At 48.1% G+C, this 26,667-nt stretch overlaps 1 protein-coding gene across 12 annotated transcripts in view; it reads right to left on the reverse strand.

The window, feature by feature from the left end:
- The window catches only part of PTPRS (protein tyrosine phosphatase receptor type S), a 161,816-nt gene that overhangs the window by 72,563 nt on the left and 62,586 nt on the right, over positions 1–26,667 (reverse strand). For 11 of the 12 annotated variants that reach the window (XM_074928202.1, XM_074928198.1, XM_074928197.1 and 8 more), the window contains 2 exons: positions 7,640–7,785; positions 6,560–6,701 (listed from right to left, as the gene is read on the reverse strand). In XM_074928202.1, the coding sequence (XP_074784303.1) occupies positions 6,560–6,701; positions 7,640–7,785 (288 nt within the window). Of the gene's footprint in view, positions 1–6,559; positions 6,702–7,066; positions 7,190–7,639; positions 7,786–26,667 lie in introns of those variants that run through there. The other variant, XM_074928204.1, reaches the window with a different exon arrangement.

The raw sequence follows: 26,667 nt of genomic DNA on the forward strand, positions 1-26,667 counted from the left end.
GCATTGTTTCCTTCCTCTGACCATTGTTGGAGAGTTATAAAGGATCTATTGTGACTCACTGGAGAGCGAAATGTATTAACCACACCTCTCCTCATCTATCAAAAGAATCTGACCACAAACAAAAACACGTTACCATTTTATAACTGCTGAAGTAATACAGATCTCCTAGTGTGGACAGACTTACAGCTGGATAAAGGCGAGACATTTTGGTGCATCTGAAGCACCTCTAAACCAGGATATTGCTTTCTAAATTAGAGACATAAACATCTTTTAACCAGGGACTCCAACCTTTTGAGATCTCAGTTCACCAGGCTGTGCTTGGGCGTTGTAGGAGTCTCCAAACAGTGTGTGCTCTCGCAGATCATGTGTGCTGCAAAACCCCAGCACCCTCCCCGCTAAAAAAAGTGAGCTCAGGACAGAGGGGCCCTGGGAATGGCTTTGCCTTTGCACAGCTTTCAGCCAGGCTTTTAACGTCTTCTCTTCCCTTCTGCTATTTAACCAGGCGGTGGTGTGTTGTTAAGGAGCCGCGGAGCTGCTGCCGCATTGGCTGCAGATGACATCATTATTGATTACTGCTTTTATCCTGCTCCCTGGTGATGCCACTCCACCTGGCTCAAACCCGTGTCCGTTAATTTCATCAACCAATTAATCCACAGAGAGAATAACCCTCCTGACTGCCAGGGTGGGTGTGTGAGTGTGTATGTGTGTGTGCACGTGTGAGTGTGTGTGTGTTGGGGGAGGCCTGGTACAACTATTATTACTGAGTGTTTCTAATTAAACAAAAATGTTAATCTTGCAGCACAATGTGCAGAATTCCTCTGAGTTTAATTAAAACAACTGCGACTAGAGGCGTGATCAGATTTGAGGATCAGATCAGCGGAGGAAGCATCTCAGAACATCACATATTGCACTGATTCAAGTGCTCAGATTTCCTTCCTGCCAGGAAAGTGAAACTGCCTTCATCCCCTAACAATTGGATTCCCTGTAATAACGCAATTACAACCTCAACTCAATCCCCACAAGACATGCACACACATGCCCTACCACCCTCCCCATCAATCCCCAAACATCACCCCAAACCTGTTACCAAAAAAATAAATGAGCAATGAGCTTGCGTTGTGAATGTGCTTTCGAAAAGCAGCCCAGGCAACCGCAAGAACAAAAGAACCAAGACACAAGCTGAAGATGCTTCAAGGGCACATCTGGGCAGCTGCCTGCTGTTGAAAATCGTGCTATCTTACGCAGGCAAATGTTTTCACGTGCTGCACTTATTAACAGAGCACCACAAACACCTTGTTCATACCTGCTCTTTGAGTTGTTTAAAGACACACACCCCCCCGACGCCAACGAAAAGCTGGTGAATTACCTCAAGGCCACTGAACAAAGTAGGGTGAAGAAGAATAGGGGAGGAGGGAGGCAGGGAGAGGAGAGTGTTCATTTATAATAAATCCTACCAGAGGACATGCCTTGTGCTGGGGGACACGCCTCGGACCAGCCTGGGCGCAGGCACTGACACACAGATGGTCAGACAGAGAAAGCAAAGGTCACCGGCTACAGCGAGGGAGACCCCGGTGCTCGCTGCCTCCTTGTCACTCTAGAAGGTGGCAGCTCAGTGTTTAGATAATTAGCTGTGCTGGAAATGAGGATGATAAAGAAAGATAAAGCGGGTGTTGCTGCTGCTCTTTTTCCCGCAGGGTGTGCACAGTCGTTTAATAATTTAGAGGAGAAGGAGGGTGTGAGCATGTACAGACGTGTTATGTACTGAATGCAGAAAGCCACAGCGAGGATGCTGCTGAAGTGAAGAAGAGGAGTCATTTTTTGCTCTTCTCTGGAGATATGCGGCCAAGCTCATGGATGCTGGCTGGTCTCTACGCAGCCAACTATCCTCACTTCAGGGTGGAAGAACCAAGAACACAGAGATGAAGCAGCTTGAGTGCCACCAGTTTTAAGCAGAATCAGGACCAAAATCCAGCACTCCTGAAGCTTATCCCCGTTCTTTTCATTAAATTTATGAACACTTACAGATGTCCCCTCTCTAGCAGGTGCCCTGGCATTGTGCACCTTGTGAAATTACATCAACAAGTTATTTCCATCAATGTGTATGTACCTGTGCCTTAGTTAACTGTTATTACAGAGCCAGAGATAATTTTTATACATGGAGTTGTCTCAGTAACATGTTCCGTCTGTTGATTCCATTTATTTTGATCTGAAAGTTTTACTATGAAAATAGCAATACCTAACAACGTCATAAAAAATTTCCAGGCTTATACGCAATAAATACACACTGAGATATGTGTGTTGGACCCCATAACAGTGCAGGTAATACACTGTCTTCCCTACAGTCATGTATCCTGATGTATCCTCCTTATAAAGGCATCTGAGTTTAAATTGCTTTGACATTATTCATAAGTTACAGAACTAATCTGCTTTCAACGTTGCCTGATTTTCAGGTCACTACAAAAAAAAAAAAAAAAGCAAAACAAGACAAGTTTGAAACAAGATTGCCAAGAATTTTTCAAGTGGCAAGGTAACATTTCAGAAGGGCCAGCTTCTCTTTAAGAAGAGCTCCTGTGGGACTCGATGATATCTGCTGAGCATCTAGGACTGATTTTTGTTTACCTTTTGCTGATCTAAAGCCAACAATTACAAAAAAACAACAAAACAGCAGGGATCTTGCTAGAACTTTATACATGCCCACACCAGATGTCCTCTTGGAGTAGGAAATGTGTGAGGAAAATTTCAGGCCAGAATTGTTAGAGAAATGCATGAACACTTCATAAAAAGACATCAACAGGGAATCACTAGGAAAAGAAGTTCTGAAAGTCTGCCCGTAGCAGCCTGAATCATACTCCAGTACTAAGTACCACAGACCTTACATGTCTAATAGCCAGTTTTCCTCAATTTTGCAGAGTGCAGCCATCATTAGGATAAGATAGCACCGGCCAGTATGTGGGCAGTGATGTATTGGGGCACAGTAAATTTTATTCCATTACATTTAAGTGGACCAAGCACCGGCTTTTATGGGATCATGCTGCATTTCCTAACGACTCACAGAGGGTAACCTCCATGGAACTCTATCAGCTTCACCAGAGCAAAGAACTAAGCCAGTCTGGGCTCTGCTTGAAACCCAGCTTGTGCCTCCCAGCAGGCAGAGAGTTGCGGAGAGGCTCCCCTGTGCTCTCAGCCCACTCAGCTGCTGACAGCACAGGACAATCCTTCGCAGCATGAGAATCTCTCTCAGGCTACTAAAGAAGCAGAGGGAAAGTATAACCTGTATACAAGAAACAACAATAATAATAAAAAAATATGTGTATCTTTCTTGGGAGCATGGAGCTTAAAGAAACTATACCAACTGGGAGCTGGGGTGCCTGTACCAACTAGCTTCCTTTCTGCCTAAGTTATAATGAAAAACAACAGCAGCTGGAGTCAACACTAACTGGAAAATGCTTCCTCCAACCACTTTCTTTGCTTTTCTTTGGGCTCTACAGGAATCAGGTTTGCAGGCACTACGTCTAGCCAGCTGTGGAAAGAACAGCAAGTCTCCACAGCCCTATCAAAACTCACCTCCCTTGAGAAGCAGAGCAGGAAGGACAAACAAGCCAGCAGAACTGGTGTTCAGAGACTTTGTGTAAGCTGAACGGTGTCCATCACAAGCTCTGCTTCTCAGAAGCTCCCAAAGGTTTCCTCTCCTGCAGCTTCCTGTTTTTAAGTGAATGCGTGTGGATTTCTATCAGGGTCTGATCCAGGAGTAGTCATGTGCATAAGCAGGATGGGGTTTACTCTCAATCCCTCCAGCAGCTGCATCTAGTAGGGAAGAATGTATTTTTTTTTTCTCTTCTGTTCATGAGACTGCTCTGGTGTTGAGGAAATCCTGTAACTGTTCACGCATGTGGATATGGTGAAGGTACACACATGTACGTCTAACTGCGATGACAACAGCACAGCCAACGGGCCGCAGAATTACTACAAAGCCCATCCTGCAGAGTTTGTAACAGCTGGGGCCCAGGTTTCCATACTCCGCAGCATGCCAAGGTAACAGCTTCTGCAAATGACAGCTCACATTCATCTCCAAGCTGTGGAGCAGCTCCCATCTTTATGTTAAGCATTAGTTCTGAAAGTGAGAGAAGAGAGACGGAAAGGAGGAGGAGGCCTTGCAAGGAAAGACAGAGAAAAGACAAACAGGAGAGTGGGTGAATGCAGAAGTGGGGAGGAAAAGGAGAGGAATAGATGCCAGCATGCTAACTTTGTCATTGTGGAGATCAGTGGATTTGTGCTTGGTCCTTTTAACTTTCCCAGCACTTCAAAATGCAGATAAAGAGGAGACAATCTTTTCTGTGTGAAAGCTAGGGAATGATTAAGGATGGCATAACTCCAACTGAGCATGGAAGGGGAGGATATGCTATAAAAACCTCTTCCTTGATGCTCTTCACAACGTCTTGGCCCAGGCCTGCAGCTAATTACTGCTCCCCCAGATTTAATGAACTGGGTACCCTAGGTGTTCTTGCACGGGCAGTTAACAAAGGTACCGAACAAGGCCCTGTTAGGCAAACAGAACAGGAGTGGCTTGTGAGAGCAGCACAACACAGGAGCAAAGCACACAGTGATAATGTTCTGGTGGGATCAGCAAAGTGCGTAATTAGTCAGGCGGTGGGGAGACGTAGCTCCTGTTCTGTCATCTGTCTCTCTAGCTGACATGTGGATGGTGCTGATACCGGAAAGAAGAGCTGCAAAAAGACATGTACAAAGAACCTTGGTCCCTAAGGACAGCCACTGAGCTCAGCTCGTCATTTCCCATACATTGCAGCTTTCTCTTGGTGGAGAGCGCCTTAAAAATGCTGTGGGAATCCAGGGGATTGGTCAGGGCAGCAGCTGGAGGACAACCTTCTCTCTTGCCACTGCTTGTAGCTAAATCAAGGGGTAGAAACTTTGAATAGGATTGCAGGGGCACTTCTCCCAAACTGTCACAGCTCCCAAGAAATATATGGGAATAAGTGTGAAGAACAAGGCTCCCAGCCCTCCGGGATAACCGCAGCTAGACACACTCTTGTCATAAAGCGCTGTTCCAATCTCCTGACAGATACATCCCACCACATACTGCTAACAGAAGGTTAAATGCCATGCCAGGCAAAGGAGCTACACAAAGATTTAAGTGCACCTACACAAATCTGTCAGGCATGACTGGACCACGGGCCTGCACGCTCAAAGGCAGCTAGCATCCTGACAACACAGAGCCCTGCAGCAGAAGGGATATTCCCTGCTACAAGGGGAGGTCAAGGGCTTTGCCATTTGCCCTTTATATCTGGTCTTTATTTACTGCTACACGTTGGAGATTTGCACACACATTTTGCTCTGCACTACTAAGGATGTGCTCACTGTCTGTTCAAACAAAAGGATTTAAGATGCTTTTGGAGGGAACACACTGAAATTGCTGAAGAAAAAGCAACCAGCATACAGGCGGAGCTTCCACTTGGCCTTATGAGGATCACACACTGCCTGGAGCACCTAAAACTCTTGTTAGCCATGCTCACTGAAGAAATAATGGCTCTTCCTGCAAGTACTCCTACTCAAAAGCCTGTGGCTTTTCTATAGCACCTCCTGCTGATGGCTTCATCAGTAGCCAATGCTCCCAAGCCAAACTCCCTTCAGGAGCTCTCAGGCAGTTATCCACCACAGCCTTTCTGCCAGGATCACTTCCATTGCCCTGTGGTCTGAACAGAGAACATCACGCATCTTTTCCCCTAAAATGGGTCAGTTTTAGCAAGCAGCCTAGCTTAGTGTTTCACACAGCGATTTTACAGATCTCCGGGGTAATAACAGTAAACATCCAGAGGCATCCACAGCAATAGCATATTGTTCCCTCCCCCACAGCAAGTTCAGAGAGCATATTTCAAACAGATGACATGAAGGAGGCATCCATGTAAACATCCTCTATAGTGGGGACAAGTGAAAACAAGAACCAGAACAAAATGAAGAGGGGAGCTGTTTTCTTGGAGAGTGCATGGAACAAAGGACCTCTGGAAAGAGGGAAGGTGCCCAGAAGGGCAAAACAGGTATCCTGCACAAGAAGAGACTGGTGCTACTACCAACTGCATGAAAGCCCAGGCAGATGCCCATTAAGTGATTAATCTCAGCCCATTAAGTGATTCCTTAATGAAGAATGGCTTCTTGGGTGTCTGGATCAATGGTGCCACATTTGAGGAGAACGACGGGGAGGTTTCTAGTCCTGCTCATAAACCTGGGAAAGGAATTTTTATTGGAAGAGAGGGAAGACTGTAGAGTCATAGGGTAATTCAGGTTGGAAGGAATCTCAGCACATCATCCAGTCAAACCTCCTAAAGTGGTCCAGTTTTAGCTTTGTTCCTTACATAGCAGTTTTATGACTTCCTGGGGTAATAACAGCAAACAGATCGGACAGGTCAGAACAAACCAAAAAAAAAGGAGGACACTGTGTCTTGGCCACACAATTTTTTAACAGCTTTCCCACTCATCTGACAGGAGAAGCTGAAGGGCCCCTTCTGCCCCGTGACGCTGACACGTGGCAGGCAGGCATGCTCTTTACCTCGGAGGACGGTGAGCTTGGCATGGACGGTGACCTCCCCATGAGGGTTCTGAGCAACACACTCGTAAATGTTCTCATCCCGGGGAGTCCGGAGGGGCTGGATCCTCAAAACAGCACCTGCACTTTCATCAAATTCAATTGTCTGGGGGATAAAGAGAAAGAGAGACACACACATAAGCAGAAGGTTCATTCCTGCTTCTAAAGGAGGCACCAGCATATACAAGCACGCACACTCCCACACTTCAGCAGCTGCCCCACGATCCCCTACACATAACTGACAAGGTTAACTTGTCTCTCCACTGACCTCAAGGTGACAGAGAACTGTCACACACCAAACCCTGCCTCCAACCACTGACCCACCAGAACTGCTACGTACATCTCAAACGCTCTGAAAGAATGAGCCACGGGGAAGGTGTCGGGGGGGGGTGGGGGGGTGGGTGTTCAGTGTACAACTCTCATGAAGGAAAAGGAAACAGACCAAGTGAGAAGAACAAAATAAAAACGAACCCCCGCCTTGTTCCTTCATCTGCACGGGCAGCTGACACCACAAAGCTCCTCTCAGCACACAGCTGCCTGGCAGGGCTGAGTCCCACAGCGAATTCCACAGGATGACCTCCCAGTCCTTGCTCCTCCACTCTCATTTCTATCTAAACAATGCCAATTGCTGGGGTCTGGTTGCCAGCAACTGTAATGCTTACTCCAGGCTGTCCCAGGGTTAAAATAATGAGCCATGGATGGGTATGAAAGGTGCATTTACAGAGCTGAAGTACCACAAGCTTAGTTGGGGTTTCTAAGGGAAGGAAGAAGGCAGCTTTATATTATATCCCAGGAGGGGAAAAAAACCAACAAAACAAAAGAAAAAACTCTAATAATGTAAGCGAGCCAAGTTCTCTCTTGCTTTGGAACAAACCCGGCTGTTGACATGGCCAAGAGCTTGCATTTCACTCCTGCTGTTAAAACTCCTCCCCTTCCAAAGCTCCCTTTATTATCGGGTTTGAGAATGGCCAAAGAAGAGCACTAGCTGCTTTGTGTCAGTCTCTCTCTCTTTATACAGACACAGTTTTCAAGGACATCTCTTACCTCAAACCTCTGAGAGTTCACTTTCTTCCCTTTCTTGTTCCAGGTGACCCGTGGCTTTGGGTCTCCAGTCGCTTGGCATACAAAGGAGGCCACCCCTCCTGACACACCAATTTGGTCCACAGGTTTTTTAATGAACACAGGAGGACCTTTAAGAAAAAAAGAAATATCATCATTAGTACAAGGAAAGACAAACTCTAATAATCACTGTTTGGAATTAATAGTAACATTATCACTGCTATTCTCTAATGATCCCAGATGAAATTAAATCTGTTGGCCTTTTAGGAACAGTCTTTACCTCCAGTTTACATATGAAGAAACTAAGCACTTAATGCTTAAGACCCTGATCCTACAAAGAGATTTCAATGCGATGATGTTGCAAAGCCTCTTTTACTTCTCAAAAGTGGACTCTTAAACTGTTTTATACAATTGCCTTTCCAAAGCCCATCTAATGATCATGATCAAAAGCTGGTAGAGCTGAAAACAACATCTAGGAACACTGAACTGCACTCCCCAGATCCTAGCAAATAACCAAAGCATCAAGGAATGGGGGGGATTTATAGGAACATACCCAAGGCAAGGGCACAGGGTGGGAGAAGGACCATGAAATAAATGAAGCAGGAACTTGGCACATAAGAGATCTTGAGGATGATGGTGTGATACAGGCTGATGCCTGTGGCTTTAGGATGTGAAACCTCCTTTGCTTGTAGCACCTCTGTTTTCATCTGCAAATCTCTCCTCTGGCCCTCATTGGTACATTTACACAGGAACAGGTATGCCATCCCTTGGAACAGGCAAGTTGACAGGATACAGCCCATAAAACAGGAGTTGTGATCATTTCAAAACCATCCGGTTGTCAAGATCAAGAGGATGGCAGCCATGTCTGCAGTATTCTCCTGCAGTTCCCCCTTCCTCTCTTCTCACCACCAGACATCTGAGAAAAACAAGGAGTTCGTGCTGCGGAAATGAGAAGCCAAAAGCTCCTCAAACTCCTCTCATAACCAGATGCTCAAAGGTGCAGTGATGCCTGAACAAACACACTCAGAGCCTGGGGCAGCATTTTAGCCAGCCTGGACCCAAAGGAACAACACTTGAGCTCGTAGCACCTCTCCCTCACCCCCTGCCTCTGATTTCCATCCACGTCTGCCTTCAAGAGCACCTCTGCAAGGAGGGGGGAGGATACTGGGATGGGCTTTCTGACCAAGGAAGGTGTCATGGGCCTTCTCACGAGAGGAAGATGAGGCCAGGAGTGCTCGTGCAGAGCCCATACTGCTTCTACCCTCAAGGGTATCCTCTTTCCATTGCTCTAACCTGTTTTCCCTGCAGTTTCCTCTCATCTAGTTAGTTTAAAATTTATTGAAATATTTAAATCACAAGGCCACAGCTGTGTTCAAATAAAATCATTCAGATCATAAAGTTGCCGTCTGTTATTCTTGAGAAAAGTAGACCACATGACTCTGAAATGTGTATATTTATATGTACATACTCAGAGTCTATAAAATAAGATGTAAACAGCCTACCAAAAAGCTTAAGAAGAGGGCAAATGGTACCTAGAGGAAGTCTCCAGGGTCTTTTAGGGGTCGAAAGACAAAAGGAAGCATTCTCCCCTTCCCTGCCTGGTGTGGCCAGCAGTATATAAATAAAAGCCACCGAGCAAGCTCATGTGATGCAATCAAGCATTTGTTTCCATGCTGGAGGTAAGTACTATTTGCTGGAGCTGTTTACGTCCCACCGAATGCTGTGTGTACAAAGCATCGGATTTATAAATATCCAAATCTATATTTAGAGGTCAGAGTTTTCTTTGCAATGTTACAGCTAAAGGTTATCAAGCAAGTCCCACTGGAGGTACTGGCACTGGGGGATCTGTCTTCCATTTGAGAAAAGCAAAACAAAACTCTACTTCAGGCTAAAATATAAATGCTCACTCTGCCCGCAACCTGACTTCCTTCCTCTCTTCTCCTCAGTTCAATATCTGAAGAGTTTGCAGAAGTCAATTCTGAAGGTACAGCCAAAACCATCCAGGGCTTTTAAGAACACTTTATTGATGCAAGTTCATTTCCTAAAATAAAAGCCCCTAATAATCCTTAATGTCACATATACATTTAAATGGGTGCAGGCAGTATGACGAGAGCACAGCTGAGGAGAAAAATAAGGTTCTATTTCTGTCCTGAAGAAAGGGACAGTGCTCTAAAAAATAGTGAACTTGGAGTCATTGCTCAGCATCCCTTTTTGGGGACCTCTGTTGACTCAGTGTGTGGTAAGAGGGAAGCTGAGCTGCTCTGGGAACACTGCTTTCCTGAGCTCACTGCAATGCTGAACTGCCTACGATAAACTCACTCCTAGCGAGAGACAAAAGAAAAGAAACCAAACACAAATCCCTCTCAATCTATTCGATTTTGCTACTCACTTGGAAAATTCGTGAAAATCAAAGCTAAATTGTTGATTTTAAAATTGCCCAAGCCTCTGAGCTCCAGACTTTTGATTCTTCCCCTCTGCCAAACCACCCATTGCGCTCCCCACCTATGCACCCCTAGTCACTGCAGCACTTGTCACTCCAGCCCACGCCAACCGCAGAACAACCCTCTCCCCTCTGGGAAAGAGAAAGCCAGCGCTATCGCAGGCAAGGTGGTGATGATACAAAGCTGAAACAAATTCCTACGTGCTGCGTAGGACTGCCACAGCTCTGCCGTGCCAGGTCCAGCTCGCGGAGAAACATGCAGTTAAGAGTTCAGTCTTCAGCTCTGCAAATCGCTTTGAAAGACTCCAAAAGCAGGAACGAGGTGCCATGTGAAAGTGAAACACTATCAGCCCACTCAGAGGGGCTTATGTGTTTCCTCTCATTTGCCAAGATTACAGGACCTCCGTTTTAAATAAGTAAATAACAATCAGAGACAGGCATTTTCCAGATGACATACTTGCAATCCAAGAGATTTTATATCACTTCGTGGAGAGCTGAGAACAAGTCAGTCTTGGAAAGACTGAGTTTGAGTTCCATCTAGGTCCCATGGTCAGAAGAGGTTTTTCTTTTTCCCTTTTCTCTGCATGCAAAGTAGCAGAACATGTTTTTTTTTTTTCAGTATCAAAACAGGAATGGAAAAACCTGGAGCTTAAAAGAATTTTCCTACTACAAGAGGCTTCCTGCGGGGTCAGGGTCTCCGGAGAGAAGGCTGAAAAGACCAGATGGCTGCTGTGTACCTGTGATTCTTCTCTACAGCTTAATGGAAAGCCATCAAGTCAAACCAAACCTTTCACTCCTGCCCACCGCCTACGCACTTCCCAAAAGCAACAGCCGGGGCAGGCGACACGCTGGACAGTTGCCACAGACTGTAAGGAAGAGACACATATTCACCATCCATTCCGTGCTCTGTAATTGCACCCGCAAAGACGATCAGCACACACATTGTCTGCCCTCCGACCTAACCTCTGCCACCCGTTCCAGACAGCTCTGCTCCTGCCCTGCGTCCCCGACTGCTGCTGAGGGCAGCTGATGGGACAATGCACTCACCCTCCCGGTCACCCCTATGGAGGCAACCTCCAGTCGGCTTCGCTTCCCAAAGCACAGGCCTAGAGAAAGATGGCTGGTGCCAGCATCTGTTCAGAAGGGACATGATGCACATTTGCTGTTAGGATTTTTTGAATTCTAAGGCAGGTTTTGAGAGGATGCTGCGAGGTGATAAGGGTGCGGGCTCCTACTCATCCCCCGAGGCTCACACACGCACACACACACACAGGAGGAGCACAGTGTGACATCAGCCAATGTAAAAGGGCTGCACACCAAGGCAGCTTTCCTCGCAGAAGAGGAAAATGCTGCTGCCTCACCTCTCCCTCCTTCCTTCTTTCATGTGACACCAAAGCAGAAAAAGTTCTTCAACTGCAGTCATGTAAAAAAAAAAAAAACAAAAAACAACCAACATCTCCCTGCTAATGATACGCAGATGACAAACAGTCTGAGAAGCTTTATGGCAAGGAAGCTTGAAAGATGTAAGAGTGGGGAAAAGGAGGGGACATCTCGCCCTTTAAACCCAAATGTCCCTCAGGAACTGCTGCCATGGTGAATAGCGGGTGATGGACGAGGAGCGAGAGCGACAGGCCAGCCACCATATGCCTGTCCGAAACATCAAAAGCCAAAGACAGAGAGAAGGATAGAGAACCCAGAGGTGGTTTGAGGGGTGGGAGAGAGGCAGGAGCTTGAACAGGCTTAACATATCTGAGCTGACAGCTGAAGGAGACTGGGGTGCAGGGGGGAGAAAAAGAAAAAGCACAGTTACGGACTTGTGCCATGGATCCTTCTTCCTTGCCTCCAAGGAAGCAAGCCTGGTCTCCAGGCTGAGATGGCTGTCCCTCCTGCCAGCACTGCAGGCGGGCTTCTGGAGGGACAAGGCCGGGGTACATTTAGCCTTCACAGACCACAGGGTAGGAGCAGCTTCCTCTACACTACCTCACTATGCTCCAGCCACAAAATGGGAAAGACAGCCTCAAAAGTTGAGGGGAAAGCTCTCACCAGATCAGCTAAGGCAGTCCCTGGCAGTGCAGAGGGCTGTGTAAAACCAGCATGGCAGCTGCCAGCCCAGTTCCCAGCTCTCCAGGTAGTTTCAGAGAACGCCAGCCTGAGTTAGCCCAAACGGGGAGGAAGGAAAGAGGTGGGTCCCAGTGGGGAAATATTGACTTCCCTGGGCCTTCCTGAGAGAAAATTGATTCTCAAAGCATTTTGTGCCAGCCTGCCAGATCAATACCCTGACATCCTCTCAGCCGCCCTCAGCCAAAACGCGGTGGTGCTGGCTCAGGAATACGGGACAATTTGGGAATGGGGTTGGCCAACAAGAGCAGACTGAAGGCAGCACCCCACCTCTCCAGCCTGGGCTGCAGGAGCACACGCACATGGCCACAACTTGCCCGACATCGTGGAGCTCTTGAGGTAAATCCCTCAGCCCGCCAGGCACAGGACCGCCAGCACACAGCCCTCCACCTCTCCGCCATGGGGGAAGAGAAGATCACACACACTTTGCTGCCAAAATGGCTGAGAGACCTAACTGTGACCTAAATTGCTCCTCCCTCCTGAGCTACAGCCTGCCAGCTTTGGGGCAGGCCCTAGGCAGAAAGGGGCTCCCACAGGGAGAGGGACAACATGTCCACCTTGTCCCCTTCTACCCACTCCCACAGGGGAGGCCTGGAGGCTCCACTGCCATAGTAACAGCCTGTCTCTCCCCCACAGGCTCTAAGGGAAAGGCCAGAGGATGGTTCCTGACCACGTTACTGTATTATCTGCCCCAGTTTTGGGAGGGGATGGCAGTGTGTGTGTGAGCTATCCCTCCACCCTGCAGGCTCTCCCTGAGGGGGCTGCAGAGAGGTGCCTCCACATCTCTGCTTCCTCCTGACACCCCCCAGCCCTCTCCCCTCACCCCCAGCCCCACAGCGGGGACCTGCTGCTGATTTTAGATGGCAAAATTTCACCTCTGTACTTTAACACCCCCACTTCTGCAGCCCACTCCTGCCACCCCCAGGAAAGCTCCTCAACAATGGACCACAAATAAAGACAAATCACTTATTCTTTCATCTGGCCCCAGCACAGAGAGCAGCGTGAGCCTGGCTGAAAGGGCCCCTCGCCCACAGCAGCAGCAATCCATGGAAACAAAAGAAAGCCAGCTACAAAACGTGTATTTTAAAAGGTTTTGCTTCCATTTTTGGTGTCCCCGGTTCCTGCTGTCAGCGCTCTGGTGGAGGCCCACGCATCGGTCCCGCTGACCGTGGCGACGGCACACGAGGAGCCGGGTTTCAGCTCCCCCATCACTGGTGAATAAACACTGATTATCCCCAGCCTGGGGAGCGGAGGGGGCTCGCTGCTGTACGCACTGTACCTGAGACCCACCGCGGAAACTAAAGCAAAAGCAAGAGCACAGCAGGCAGGCCGTTTTCTTGCCGTTCCCCCAGCTCAGCACAGCCTCCCGAAACGCGGACGGCAGCCGTCCTTTTGCCCACTGCTCCTGGTTGACCTTCAATAAACATCCCTGTGGTGCTGAGCCGGACATTTCCCTGCGGAGCTGCCCACCGGGAGAGTGTGCCCATGCTGCAAGAGAGATTAAGCCAATGACAATCTTTATCCTAGCTCAGAAATACCAAACAGATCAAAATTCACCTTTTTTTGTGCATATATACACACACACGCATACATGCAACTCTACCCTTCAAGAACACAGGCAAAAGATGAGACCATTAAGCCACTCATGGTCAATGTTATTTTGCTGTGAGTGTTAGTGCACCCCGATTTGCTCACCCAGGCTCCAGATGATTCCCATAATCAGGATTCAGATTTCTGGCTCTGACGCAAATTCGGCTGACCTTGGGCACTCACCCTTCCCTGCACCTCAGTCTGCCGCACACAGCGCAGAGGTGACAATCCTCATTTCTCACACCTGCCTGCCTGCCTGTCTTGGTCTAGACACTACAAGCAATTTGGAGCAAAGGATGGGCTTGGAACAGATCTGTTCAGCACTCACCACCCTAGGTGGTATTGCACACAACTACAGCCTCTAAATACTGTAATACAAACAGAAGAAAATAACCACCAAAAAACCACTAGAGGCCAAATTCTGAGATCTTCTCCCACATGTACTTCTTGGTGGGAGAAAAAGGTAAAAAACAAAAGCCAGACAAAGTTTTGCAACCTTCCAATAACCAGCTTGTGTTAGCTTGGACATCTCTCTCCATTTCTCACACCCTACTAACTTCAAGAGCAACCAGGAAGGAATCCCATGGCATTCTCAGCGGCATGCCAAGGGTTAAACTCCTCTCTTTCTCCTCTTCCTCCTCCCCCTTCCCTTTGGTTTTTGGGCTAAAGCTTTCTGCTGATCTAGTGAAACTCCATCTCCGTTTTCCACAACTGCTGACAGGCTCACAATCCGAGAAGGAGCACAAGGTACTCCCCCAACTACAGCCCTGGGCAGTAGTGCTTTCATCTCCCCTCCTAAAAACCTCGCCAGGAATGCGAGATCTGGGTCCGGCCGTGTACCGGAGTGTTTGTTTGCTGGTTCAGGAAATGTGTTTTACACACATGTGCTGCTGCGGTCTGCCTGCGTGCAGCAGATCCATGCCCTGTGTTTGAGGGATGGGGACGGGAGTGCTGAGCAGTGGGTGGGGACAGCCTGGGAGGCACAGCCAGAGGAGCAGAGGAACGGCTTTGTCACACCAATGAAGGGGGGAGCTAAAGACGAGAGCAGAGGGTAGAAAGGATGGGAAAATCAGTGGGGATAAGGAGAGAAAAGACCAAGAGGGAGAACGCAAGAGAACTGGAGCACGATGGAGAGGAGGGAGGTGTTCAGAGCCAGAGCAGGGAAGTGAAGATTAGATAGAGGAGACAAACCACGGAGCAGATGAAAACAGGAGAGAGCAGCCAAATTTGAGACAGATGGAGAGTGGGGAGCAAGAATGCGATGTTTGGAATGGGTACGTATTTCAAAGCAGCGGCATTAGGGAGCGGGGGAGCTTGCAAGAGGGGTAGAGGCAAGAAAGATGGCTCCGTAATTTACATTTTTCTTCATGAGAGGAGTGAGAGCTGCAAACTGGAAGCAGGACTGATGCAGGCTGTGGGGAGGGTCTCTATGGAGACATCCAACAAGACTGAAAACACCCCTTGGAAAGGTCCTGCAGAGACTGTGGTCCCCTTGAAATCCAGGGTTTTACTGACAGATTTTGCACTTTTTTTCCCCAGGGCTGTTTCTCAGTGCCTCACAAATAAAATTAAAATGAGGGTTTTTCTGACAGAACAAACAAACAGGGAGTGAATTATATTCCATTTCCCCGTCAATAACTTCTCCCCAACCCAGTCGTCTTATCATCATAAAAAGTCCATTAAGCAGTAATTGGGGAGGCAGTAGAACGCTGGGCTGGTCCATGAAACAGAAGCACGCTCGCTCCCCAACTGGCCTTTTCTGGGAAGGTAGACAGGATAATTATAGGCTTCAGACAGAGACTTCCTCTTACTGTCAGCAGCTCTTGGCTCCCTTCAGGGAGATGGGACTGGCAAGGTTGGGGAAAGGAGGGTAAAAAAAGATCGAGGACGTTTTTTTAGAAGTGAAATGCTATTCCCCTGCTGCTGATCCACCAAAGCCCTCACCTGACTCAGAAAAGCTGGGCTGTAGGCAGGTGAATGCAGGCTTTTCCCCCGTTGGACACAGGGGAATGTCACTTGAAAGATTACTCCTTCTGCTTTCTTCTAAGGCCCCAGGGAAGGAAGGACAGCAGTGAAGGATGCAACCCAGCACAGGATTTAACATAAGCAGCAAATGGTCGAGAAAGATTAAGAACTCATTTCATATACCTTTACTACACTGGCTGTCCAACAACCCCAACACCCGCTCCTTTCTGACGCCCGCCTGAGCTGCCAGCTCCCACCTTTCCCCTCAGCCAGGATGAGGCAGCAGCCCCTTCATAGCTAGCACCATGCCAAGCTGTTCTTGCCATGAAGCTTGTAATTTTGGGGATCTGGCACATCCGTGCAGCCTTCAGGCTCCTATTTGCAATGCACTTCGATACAGACCCTTTGGAAGAGGAGGTACCAGCCTGCAGCAGTATAGGCAGGATGGGACTGAGGCTACCAAAGATCTATTCCTAGTTCTGACACCCAAGGTGAGAAAAACTACATTATCCTGCCTGCTGGAGGGGAAGCAAAATCCCTCCTTCTGGTCTATTTAAACTGCTGGTTTTCAGGGATGGGACTGTGCCTTATTGCATGGGAAGAGCAGCTAGTAGGAAGTCACCCAGTTCCAGCAGGACTCCTCCAGGCCACCATCATACACCTGTAGGGATGGAAAGGATCCACCTCTCTCCATAGCACAGAGGGTGTTTGTCACAGATCAGCCCCAGCCCCAGTGATGGGCACCCTGATACAGCCAAGGAAAACATTCTAACTGTGACTGATGCACATGTATGGGGCACACTGTAATGATGCACATACACAGTAAGCAAACTACTCTACAGGACAGGACAGAGAGCTGTCTCTGTTCTACAGCGAGTGGGATGCTACCCTGGACCTTCTTCTGCCCTCCCTCCCTAACACAGGAAAACTGCTATCTGGGGCCTCACGCCACATACTGTGCACACACCAGAAATTACCCACCCTGTGAGAGCTGCGGCATGGTGGAAGCCCGGAGCACCACGTGGGCTTTAGTTTAATGAATGAGAAATAGGGGATTAACACTGGGGGTGAAGGGATCTGTATTTTGGGTGTAAAGGACAGCAAACATGGCAGGCAGCTGGTGCCCAGCATCAGAACAGGACTCTGCACATAAGGCAAGAAAGGATGGAGAAGAGGCAGCATTTAGCAGTGTATGGAGTATGTGCATGAGGGAAGGTGATAGAGAAAATACAAGATGGTGTTTGCTTTTCAACACATTCTGTGGCCCCTCTCCACGTGCCTCAGTTTCCCTACCTCCCTTCTCTTACCAATTCCTATGGAGAGCATTTCAGGTGTAGGAACCACTGCTCTTTCTGCTTACTGCCTGCACCCAGCACAGGGCAGTTCAACCCTCGCTCCCCAGTACAAAGCAAACTGGGGGGCAAAGGAGCAAGGAGGTGGTAATACAGATGGACCTCTGGCCAGGATTCTCATTCACCTTCTGGCACTACAACACAATACCAGGAAGAAAGTTGCTCCTTGTGACCAGCAAGAGCTGAGGCAGACAGGCAATGCTGTCATGTAAGATGGCAGCCCCGGGATCAGCTGCTGAAGGGCCAGCAAGCACAGGAGCACATGCAGCCTCAGCAACGTGGCAGGCCAGGACCCTGGGGGTACACAAGTGCTTTCAATCAACTGTAACAACATCTCATTTCATATTTGTCCACAAGTCCTATAACAAGCCATAATAACCCAGAGCAGAGCAAGAGCAAGAAACTCAAGGAGCTATCCTGGCAATTTAATGAGGGCCCCTTGTCCATCAATGTCATGACAGCAATCCCAGATTGTTTGCGTCAGAAACTTAAGGCAGAGCTCTCCCTCCCCTTGCCATGTTGCTAGAATAGCTTCTACTCATCGATACTGGCATCCTGGAGAAGCTCAATTCACCCCCTACCTAGAAGAGACACAGCTAAAAATGACTTGGCTCTTTACTCAACTTCTGCTGCTCTGTTTGAGCCACTAAAGAATCAGAGTCTATGGGGGATATCAGAACACGAAAAACCACCTCCTATGGGACACGCCTAAAAGAAGAAAAAGCTGAATGAACAAGGATCCCAACTCCCGGGGGGCCATGCCATCTTAATACAGCCCAGCAAAGGTCCTGAGCCACTGAAAAGTGACAGCAGAGTCAGCAGCAATGGGAAAAACAAACTGCTACAAGCTTCTGCATCTCATGGTCTTTCAGAGAAAGCACATAGCTAGTAGAAGCCTCAAGGATGTGATCAGGGAGATCAGTCCTGATTCTTGATTTAGTGATATGACAAAGACTTTTGCAAAAGGTAAACACATAGTGAGGTCCCCTGCCTTGCATCGCCCCCTCGGAAGGGGCTGCAGCACTACAGCAGATGAATGATCCCAGTCAAGGTTTGCTAGGTCATACACGCACGTAGGGATCATTTGGGGATGGAAGGCACAACAGATAAATAAAATATCACCTGATGAAACTCTGCTCTTTTACTCCTGTAAATAAAAGCTATATTACTTCCACTTACTTGCTGTTGTCTGCTTCCTTCTTTCAGGCAAGAGAGGAAGTCTCCTGGTCTACAGGGAAAGGGCAAGGTACAATTCCTAGTGCACAGAATTTTGGGTATTTTCAAAAGCTTGTTACATCATTCCTATCTGACCTCTGGTAAGAGACTTCAGCCCACATTTTCCATGGAACAAAAGGAGATTCTGGGTATAGAGAAGCTTGAAACACCTTACCCTGGGTCTTTACAGCATATTGTGAGCATGCAGTGCTTATCAGTATTGGGACTGAGATGTCAAGCAAGCTCAAGATGGGAGATCTTGAAAACAAGAAACCAAGACCTAATAAAGCCATGACTAATGGATGAATACAACCTTTAACAATCATGAACTTCGACTCCTACCACATGAGTCATTACAATTTTTGTCTCTGAACCACAATACTCATCATTCAGATTTGTAGTGGGCACATCAACACAAAAGAAGCGAAAAAAGGAGAATCCAACAACAGTGCTGAGAACTGACAGCAGTGGGAACCTAATAACAAATTCAGCTTTGGGATAACCAGAGATTCAGTGAGCCAGAAAAACAGTGCAATCCACGAGCAAGAGAGAAATGGAAGCACGGAAAACAGCAAGGACCCCTTAAATTCTTCTATCAGAAACTGATGGAGGAAGGTGAACTTTTTTTTTTTTTTTCTCTAAGAGGACAGGTTTCTGTTTGGTTTTCAACACCTGCCAAGAGATGCAAAGGATGGCTTCTTATCAGAAGGCTGCAATGCAGCCCCTCCAGGCACCAGGGCAGAAGATGCCTTCCCCGTTTGGGTGAAGACAGTCCCTCAAGTGGCAGCTACGGGAATTAACCACAATTAGCAGATCTTATAAGGAAAGGAGAGTACCACAGCATTCATAAAGAAAAAAAACCCCAACACACACACACCGAAAAGCCTCAAAGCCAAACAGATCCTACCTACAGAGACAGACAAAGAATAACGAGAACTGAAGGATCTTCCTGGCTCTCTGGGTGATCACATGAGAGCGAGTCTCAAGGTGATCTTTAATAGCTGAACTGAAAAAAAACCCGACACCAGCTTTTCAGAAATTCATTCAAACAAATCAAAGTCCAGGCTAAAGATTTGTAAGTGCTGGCACTCTTAACAGCATGCTCAGACTAATTTATGAATAAATCCATGAGTTCTAACGGAGGTAAGGGAGGAAGAGGACATAGTCAAATTAATTTGACTTTATTAATTAAAAAAACCACCAAGTTTCATCACCCCACCACTCTTTTGAGGTTGTGTGAGAGCGGGGGGAAGTTATGCTCATTAATTATGCAGAAAATGCAAAACTATCATCCTCTGAATGAGTTTAAAATAAGGAGAAACCCTTTCAGAATGGGGAGAAATTACTCCCCAAGGCAGCTGAAATTTCTCTTGCAACTTCAAAGGACAATAAATTATTCAAATCGCTCGCGCCACTCCGCACGCTCTCTCACTCTCTCCCCTTCTCAATTTTATGCTCCTGAGTCAATTAAAGGTATGGAGGACTCAGAGAAACTTTGCAGAATGCTAAACCAGTTGCAGTTCCTTCTATTTATTTTTTTCTTTTTTAAAGCTTTGCTTTTCGTCTCAGCCTCAAAAGGAAACAAAAATGATTCTCTGCATTACAGATGAAACTAGCGGCATTGGTTTTAAGCAAGCTCGTATGAAACAGCAATGTTTCATGTCTGCAGCAACCAAGATGGGACATGCTAAAAATTCTCTATGCAACGATACCATGAAAACAGGTCAATCCATACTCCTTCATGTCAACTGTTTAATCATCCCTTGCAATATTCCCTTTCAAAGTCTTAGCAGTAGACATCCAAAATATATTTATAATGCTCTCTCCTGGCAGTCTGCAGGTCTAGGTTAGCTGTGATCTCTTCCATAGTCACGCTGGTATCTGCTGTGCCCTTGGACTGAAGAGGCGGCTCCTCTGCCAAACTGTAACATGACTATTTAGCGTTTGCAGTGTGAGAACCCCGAACCAAGATTAATTACAGCAGACAACAACACAGCAAGAGAAGCCTTTCCTCAAAAAAGCAAATCTAGACAAGCAAAAAGAGGGTAGGAGGGTTGAGAAGGTGCAGTCACAGATCGAGGCTGGTCCCAACTCCTGTTCCAGTGCCCAGCCCACAGCCCCTACGATGGTTAGCTCCACCACATGCAGCAGGTAGCATGAAACGTGACTATTTTAATGAACTTTAACAATCAAAGAAAATTAAAGGCAGCTGCAGTGCAGGAACATCACAGCTTTCTAAGGTGGGAACTGGGACCAGTTATGTTGCAAGAGAACATCCTTGACTGGAGGGGAAGAGTGGCACAGAGTAAATAAACTGTTCTTTGGAGATTGTGTCTCACAGGCCAATTCGAGCCCAGATTCCATCCCACGCACGCTGAAGAACGACATTCCTCTGGTCGGCGTCCTTGAAAAACACTCTGCTTGCCTTCTAAGAATAATATTGGGCTTGCCAGGCCACAAAAAGGGTGGGAATACCCTCACAGATTCCCTTTAGTGACCCAGGAGATTTGTATCTAGTTGGTCTTGAAAAGACACAACCACCGAGGCTGTGCCAGATAGAGGAAAAGCTGATGTGACCCAGAGCCTTCGTGAGACACCAGAAAGATCCTGTCCTTCCTGGCAGCATATACAAGAACTGTCTGAGTAAAAAGGACACCCAAGGGGAAAGTCACAAAGAAATAAGTACTGGCTTCTCAGCCTAACGCAAAGTAGAAGCTCCAGTTTTGGCACCCAGGTATGGTGAAGACATTTTCTCTATCACAAATACTGTATAAATGACGTTTTCGCATAAGCCCCTTGTTTACACAACAAACAGATGCTCCTTTCCCCTAACTTAGCCATCTAATGAAGCTGAGCAGCAAGAAGCTCTGGTTGGGAAAAGATCCTTCACCAGGAGACACCCATGACTGGGTCCCAAACACCCGTGGCTGCTGCTGTCCCCAGGTGCTCCTCAGCAGAGATTAATCTAATAAGGATTCACAGTGTGGGGCACAGCTGAGACCTGGGAGGTGACAGCCCCTCCACCCCCAAGGAAGCTCTTTCAAAAGATGATTTATTTCTTCTCCAGGTCCTATAGAAGACACAAACTTTCCAATCTGAGGTATCGAAAAAAAAAAGACCAAAAAAGGAAAAAAAAAAGGAGATACGTCACTCAATCCAGGCAGGCAAGGTTTAATTTAATCAGGCACTTAAACAAGGTGACACAGAAGCTTAATTCGGTGTCCTTGAGTGGAACAACATCTAGTCCAGAAGCCTCAGCAACCGCAGGCTGTATTGCAGCTGGCAGACAGAGAAGGCAGCAAAGGAAAGGGCAGTTCAGAAACAAGGACAGCGAGGTGTCTGCTTGCCCACAGAGGCAACTGGTGCACGGCAAACACAGGCAGCAAGGGAGCGGGGGGAGCCAAGCAGGGATCTCTGCCTCTGGGAGGACACAATTCAGACGCTGCCTCCTCCAGCACACTGTTGGACTCCACTCCCTGAAGGAACAATGTGCAACACCAAGTAGAAACTATCACCTACGAACTGACTACACAACCTCCTATATGTTCCTGCCTTAACTTCTGCTGCCCCTCCAGCCCACACACACCGAGGGGAAAAAGCCCTTCTGTGGCATCCCCCCAGCTCCGCATCCCCCAGCAGGTACACGCTCACGTACCCGAATTGCTCGTGGGGCAAATTCAGCCTCGCCACATTTCAACATCTTCTCTCTCTCGGGACAGCGCTGCTGCGTTGTCACAAATCAGTCTCAACCACTGAGAAATAAATAAATGGAGCGGCTTTCTCCCACGGTGGGGAAAGATTCACTCCCAAGTGATGTCGCCTCAACACGTCGATCAAGCCCTAAGATGGAGCCCCCTCAATTTTTACTACCATCTTATCTGACAACTGCTGTCTTGGCCAACAACTGATCACAGCTCGGACCTCCGGAGCTAAAAGCTGCGAGCTCTGCTGCAGAGACTAATCCTCTGCGGGTGAGAGCACGGGAGGGACCGTTCCGAGGAGCCAGCTACATCCGTAAGTCGCTGTGATCTGGATCTCAGCGAGACAAGCCGTGCAGCCAGCCACCAGCTCCTCCATCTCATGGCACGGAGCACACACGTTCCACACAACTTTTTTAATTGCTCCAGCTCCCAAAACACAGCGTCACTTTGTGAGGCCGAACATGAACCGACACGAGCTCCTCTCCCAGCCCACCGCACACATTTTCCATCCTCTCCACAAGCCCCACACGCGTGGTGCAACCCTTGCTGCCATCTGCTGCCAGCCTCCACGGATGCACCGCAGCTCACGGAGCACGAGAGCCCCCCGCACACGTGTGCCCGGCGTGAATTACTGTGTTCTGCAAATTAACGATGGAGCAAGGGCAATTAAAAGGGAAGAAAGCCAGGGTAATGCATCATAAAAGGGGCTTTATTCTTTTATTTTGTCAATTGCAATTTAGATTTAATTATTTATGGTAATACTTCAGAGTGTGCTAGTAAGCGTTCTATAACGTGATTTATAAAAGGAAGGAAACCTAAGTAATAAGTAAGGCTCACTACTTCATCTGCTATTAAATCTCTGCCGGGGCGGAGAGAGCCACACACCAGCCTTCTGTGTATGCAAAGTACCAATTAGCAAAGCGCTATTGTAAAACGCAAAGGTTTAATCAATGGGAAAAATCCACTTGAAAACAGCGAGCATGCTGATTTCAGTTATAAAAATTACCACATTTCTATACAGTAAGTGGCTTTTTATCCGCAACTGAGGAGCACTTAAAGTGGGCACGTAATTCCTTCGGGTAGTGCAGGAGGGCAGGAGTACCTGACCACTGCCCTATGCCCCAGCCAAATGCAGCTGCACTCTGTGGGCAGGAAAACATCCTGTCCAGCTACAGGCAGCGAAACCAGACCGACTTTGAGTAGGCACAAAATGAGATGGTTTAAGGTTCTCACTGCAGAGATTTTATGACTCGGGCTGGGTGCATGACCGGGAAACAGCAAGGCTTGGTCCTGTGCCCAGGTACGTCAGCAATTTGGGAAACTATTCCCCTCCCTGGACCCATATCCAGACCTCATCTGTCTGTGCTGTCTGGTTTTCTATCAGCTCTAAGGGGCATGAGACCTGCCTCTTCAGCTGGGCAGCACACCAGGACACAGCTCTTGGGGAAGGCCTCCCCCAACTCACTGCAGTAATGCCGATGCATGTTACTCGTACAACCAGCTGAATCCTTAACAAAATGATAATACATTCCATTTAATGAGAGGCCACTGAAAATAATCATGGAGTTAGCAATTTCCAGTTCTGTGGCTGCCCTTGACCACACAGAAGAAACAAAGGAAGTGTCCATATGCAACTGAAGAAAAAGAGAAGAAACAGGTCTGCTTTATACCTTTCAATTATTATCCTCTTCAGCTTCACAAGGAAGAACAGCAGGCAGAAAGCAGTGTGGTGCTTTGGTTTTTTAATTTAAATAGCAGTTTCCTTTAAATAGAATGTTCCTGCCACAGAAAGATTTAAATCACTGACTGAGATCAATTAGCCTAGGAAACAAGGGAAGTATTTTAATGGTCCTTTGATTGCAGAGGCCGCAGCTCCTCCAGCGCTGCACTGGAAGAGGAGGCAAGTTCAAGTTTTCAGCCCCACACTTTGCTGCAAGGGGAGCCATGCCCCTGCGAAGCTGGGAGGGTGGTGGCCTCCCCGGGCCAGCGTCCCAGTGGTTTCCCACCTGTGATGTGGGTTTCCCACCACGGCAGGGACAGCACCCCGGCACTGCCCCGCATCGCCCACCCTGGGGGCTGCGAGGCCTTGGCAGCCCCCCTGGTGAATTAGGGCAGGAAATCGGGTCAGCGTCGTGGCAAGCGCCAGCCAAATGGAAGCTGGCCAAGGGATTACGTGAGAGGCAGAGTGACAGAGCCCAGGGCCATCTGATGGGAGAGGACATTGTCAGAACAGAGTGACAGCTCCTCACACGGTCTCTGCAGTTGTGACAGACAAAGCTGTTTGTTTGCTGTTTGCATGCCTCAGTGGGGAGCACTGCAGACCAGCTCGGATGCTGCTGTCTGGGCTGGCGCAGGCCAGGCCTCTCCTGGCAGAGTTCAGCAGCCCCTCCAAAACCAGGAGCGATCAACTCGTCATCACTAGGCAAACAGCACCAGCCACGGAGTTCAAACAACTGATGGGTAACAGGGAGCATCCCCAAGGGCAGACAGGTCAGGGAGATGCCGACATGCTCTACAGGCTGGGAGAAGAGACAACGCCTGGTCCAACTTCATCTGCACATCAAGCAGATAAGAGCAGCCCTGCCTCATACACCGAGTCCTGCAACATGCAAAGCTCCTGTATGTACATCTGTGAGCAGCAAGAGGAAGAAAAGCACAAAACCTCACAGTTCTGGATCCAAGGACACTGCAGAGCTCCAGGAGAGAGAAACTTGGCTGCTAGCAGCAAGGTGTCTGCTGAGCAGTGACAGATTTCAGCAGGCCTTGGGCCACACAGTTGGTGCCTTCTGTGTCTGATGAGCATCAGCCCTTCCTGAGGGCACGTTTCTACCAGAAGTGCTTCGTAGCAATCAAGACAGCATGTGGGATCTCCCAGCTCTGCTGGAATCTCTGAGCAAATCTTGCCCCACAGAAGTCAGGGACAGACAAGATGCTCTTTCCTTTCCAGGAAAACCAAAACCACAGAAAAACTGAAGACGCACAGCCATGATTCTGAGAAGCCTTGACTCTGCAGAGTGCCTGCTCCCGGCGGGGAGCACGCAGGGCTTGCTGTACAACAGAAAACAGGACCCCAGTTTTCACAGGCACTCAGACATCACAGCAGATGAATCAGGGCTCTACTCATGCAGAGAGGCACCTGTACACACACGAACTCTCCATTTGCGCCTGCAAAGCTGCCTTGCTTGCTTTGAAAACAAGAGGACAAAGGGATCTGGCCAGGAATGTTACAGCAAACCAGTTGTAAGAATGGGACCCTGAGGCCCTGACACTGGGTTTTCCACTGTAAGCCCCCCTTCCCCTCCTGACTTTACTGCACAAAGAACCAGGAATGGAGATGTCTGCTTGCAGTCTCCTGCTTTTGCAGGAGCCAGCACAGGCAGCAGCCTACATCCCACCAGTTGCCCGCTTCCACAAGCCAACAAGGCCACCCTGAGCCCAGGGGGAACACAGCAGCTGGCTTCAACCATCTACCCTGGGTGCTTATAAAGAACCCACAAGAGCGTGGGCTGCAACATCCAAGTAGGACCCTGGATAAATACTCGAGAAAAAGCCTCGTGCCAGGCTCCTTGCTGCCAAACACCACACTGCTCCTGCTGAAGACAGGCAGCTCAGACTGAAGCTTGGCTATGTCTTTATGAACACCAGCAGCACCGTCTGAGGTACAGACTGACCCACAGCTACACACCAAAATAGTGGCCCTACAGTGAACGTCTCAGAGCCCAGCTCACTTCCTGGGCTTATTAAATGGAAAAGAACAAAAGGAAACATTATCTTTCTGCACATGAACGTTTCTCCCCGCAAAGAGGGGCTAAGCATGAACCAAACAAAACTCAGGACTGAAGCAAGGGCAAATATATCCCCATTGCCTACTGCAGAGAAGAGAGAAAGCACTGTTCAAAAAAAGTCTCCCAGCAACAAAAGGCTGAGGATCCATTCAATCCCTGGTGACCGCGTCATCTTAATAAACGCTGATAACGAAGCGATTACGTTAAAAGCTGTCAAGGGCTACGCTGACCAGAGCAGCCCTCTCACCAGCTTCAAGCAGCTTTGCTGGGGAGGAAAAAAAAAAAGTCATAATTCAATGAGCTTGGAAGAGTCTATTCCCCACTGATCCCAAGTGATCAGCCTTCATGTCGAAGGAACATTACATTCAAGCCGCTGAAGATTTTCACTTTTTTTTTTTCTTCTTCTTTCCCTTTTCATTTTTTAAAGCACGAATTGAAAGGCAGCAAAGATAAAAACTGTGTTAAACTGAAACTGGTTCACTCAGGGGAAGGAGAAACATAATACTCTTTCTTCAGATGCTGTTTTGAATCCAGCCCCAGCAAGTAACATGACAACGGTCACCAGTGTCTGACAGATGCCTGAAAAGCAAGAGCAGGAGAGGACAATATGGGCAAGCTGGGTGGAGATGGGGCTGGGAGAAGGGGGAGGAAGGCTCCAGCAAGAGCTGTCAGGCAGTTCCCTCCCCTTCTCTCCAGCTCTTTGGCAGTCTTAGGGGCAACCTGAGATTCAAAGCAGGCTGCGAGAACCTGGCTGGTCTATGTCTCTCTAAGACAGGACTGGGAACAACAGGAGGCACTGGTGGAAAGCTAAAGATGTCAGAGAATTAAGACACATGATCAGGTACTG

This window comes from Athene noctua, chromosome 27 (assembly GCF_965140245.1).
Source record: "Athene noctua chromosome 27, bAthNoc1.hap1.1, whole genome shotgun sequence".
NCBI lineage: Eukaryota > Metazoa > Chordata > Aves > Strigiformes > Strigidae > Athene > Athene noctua.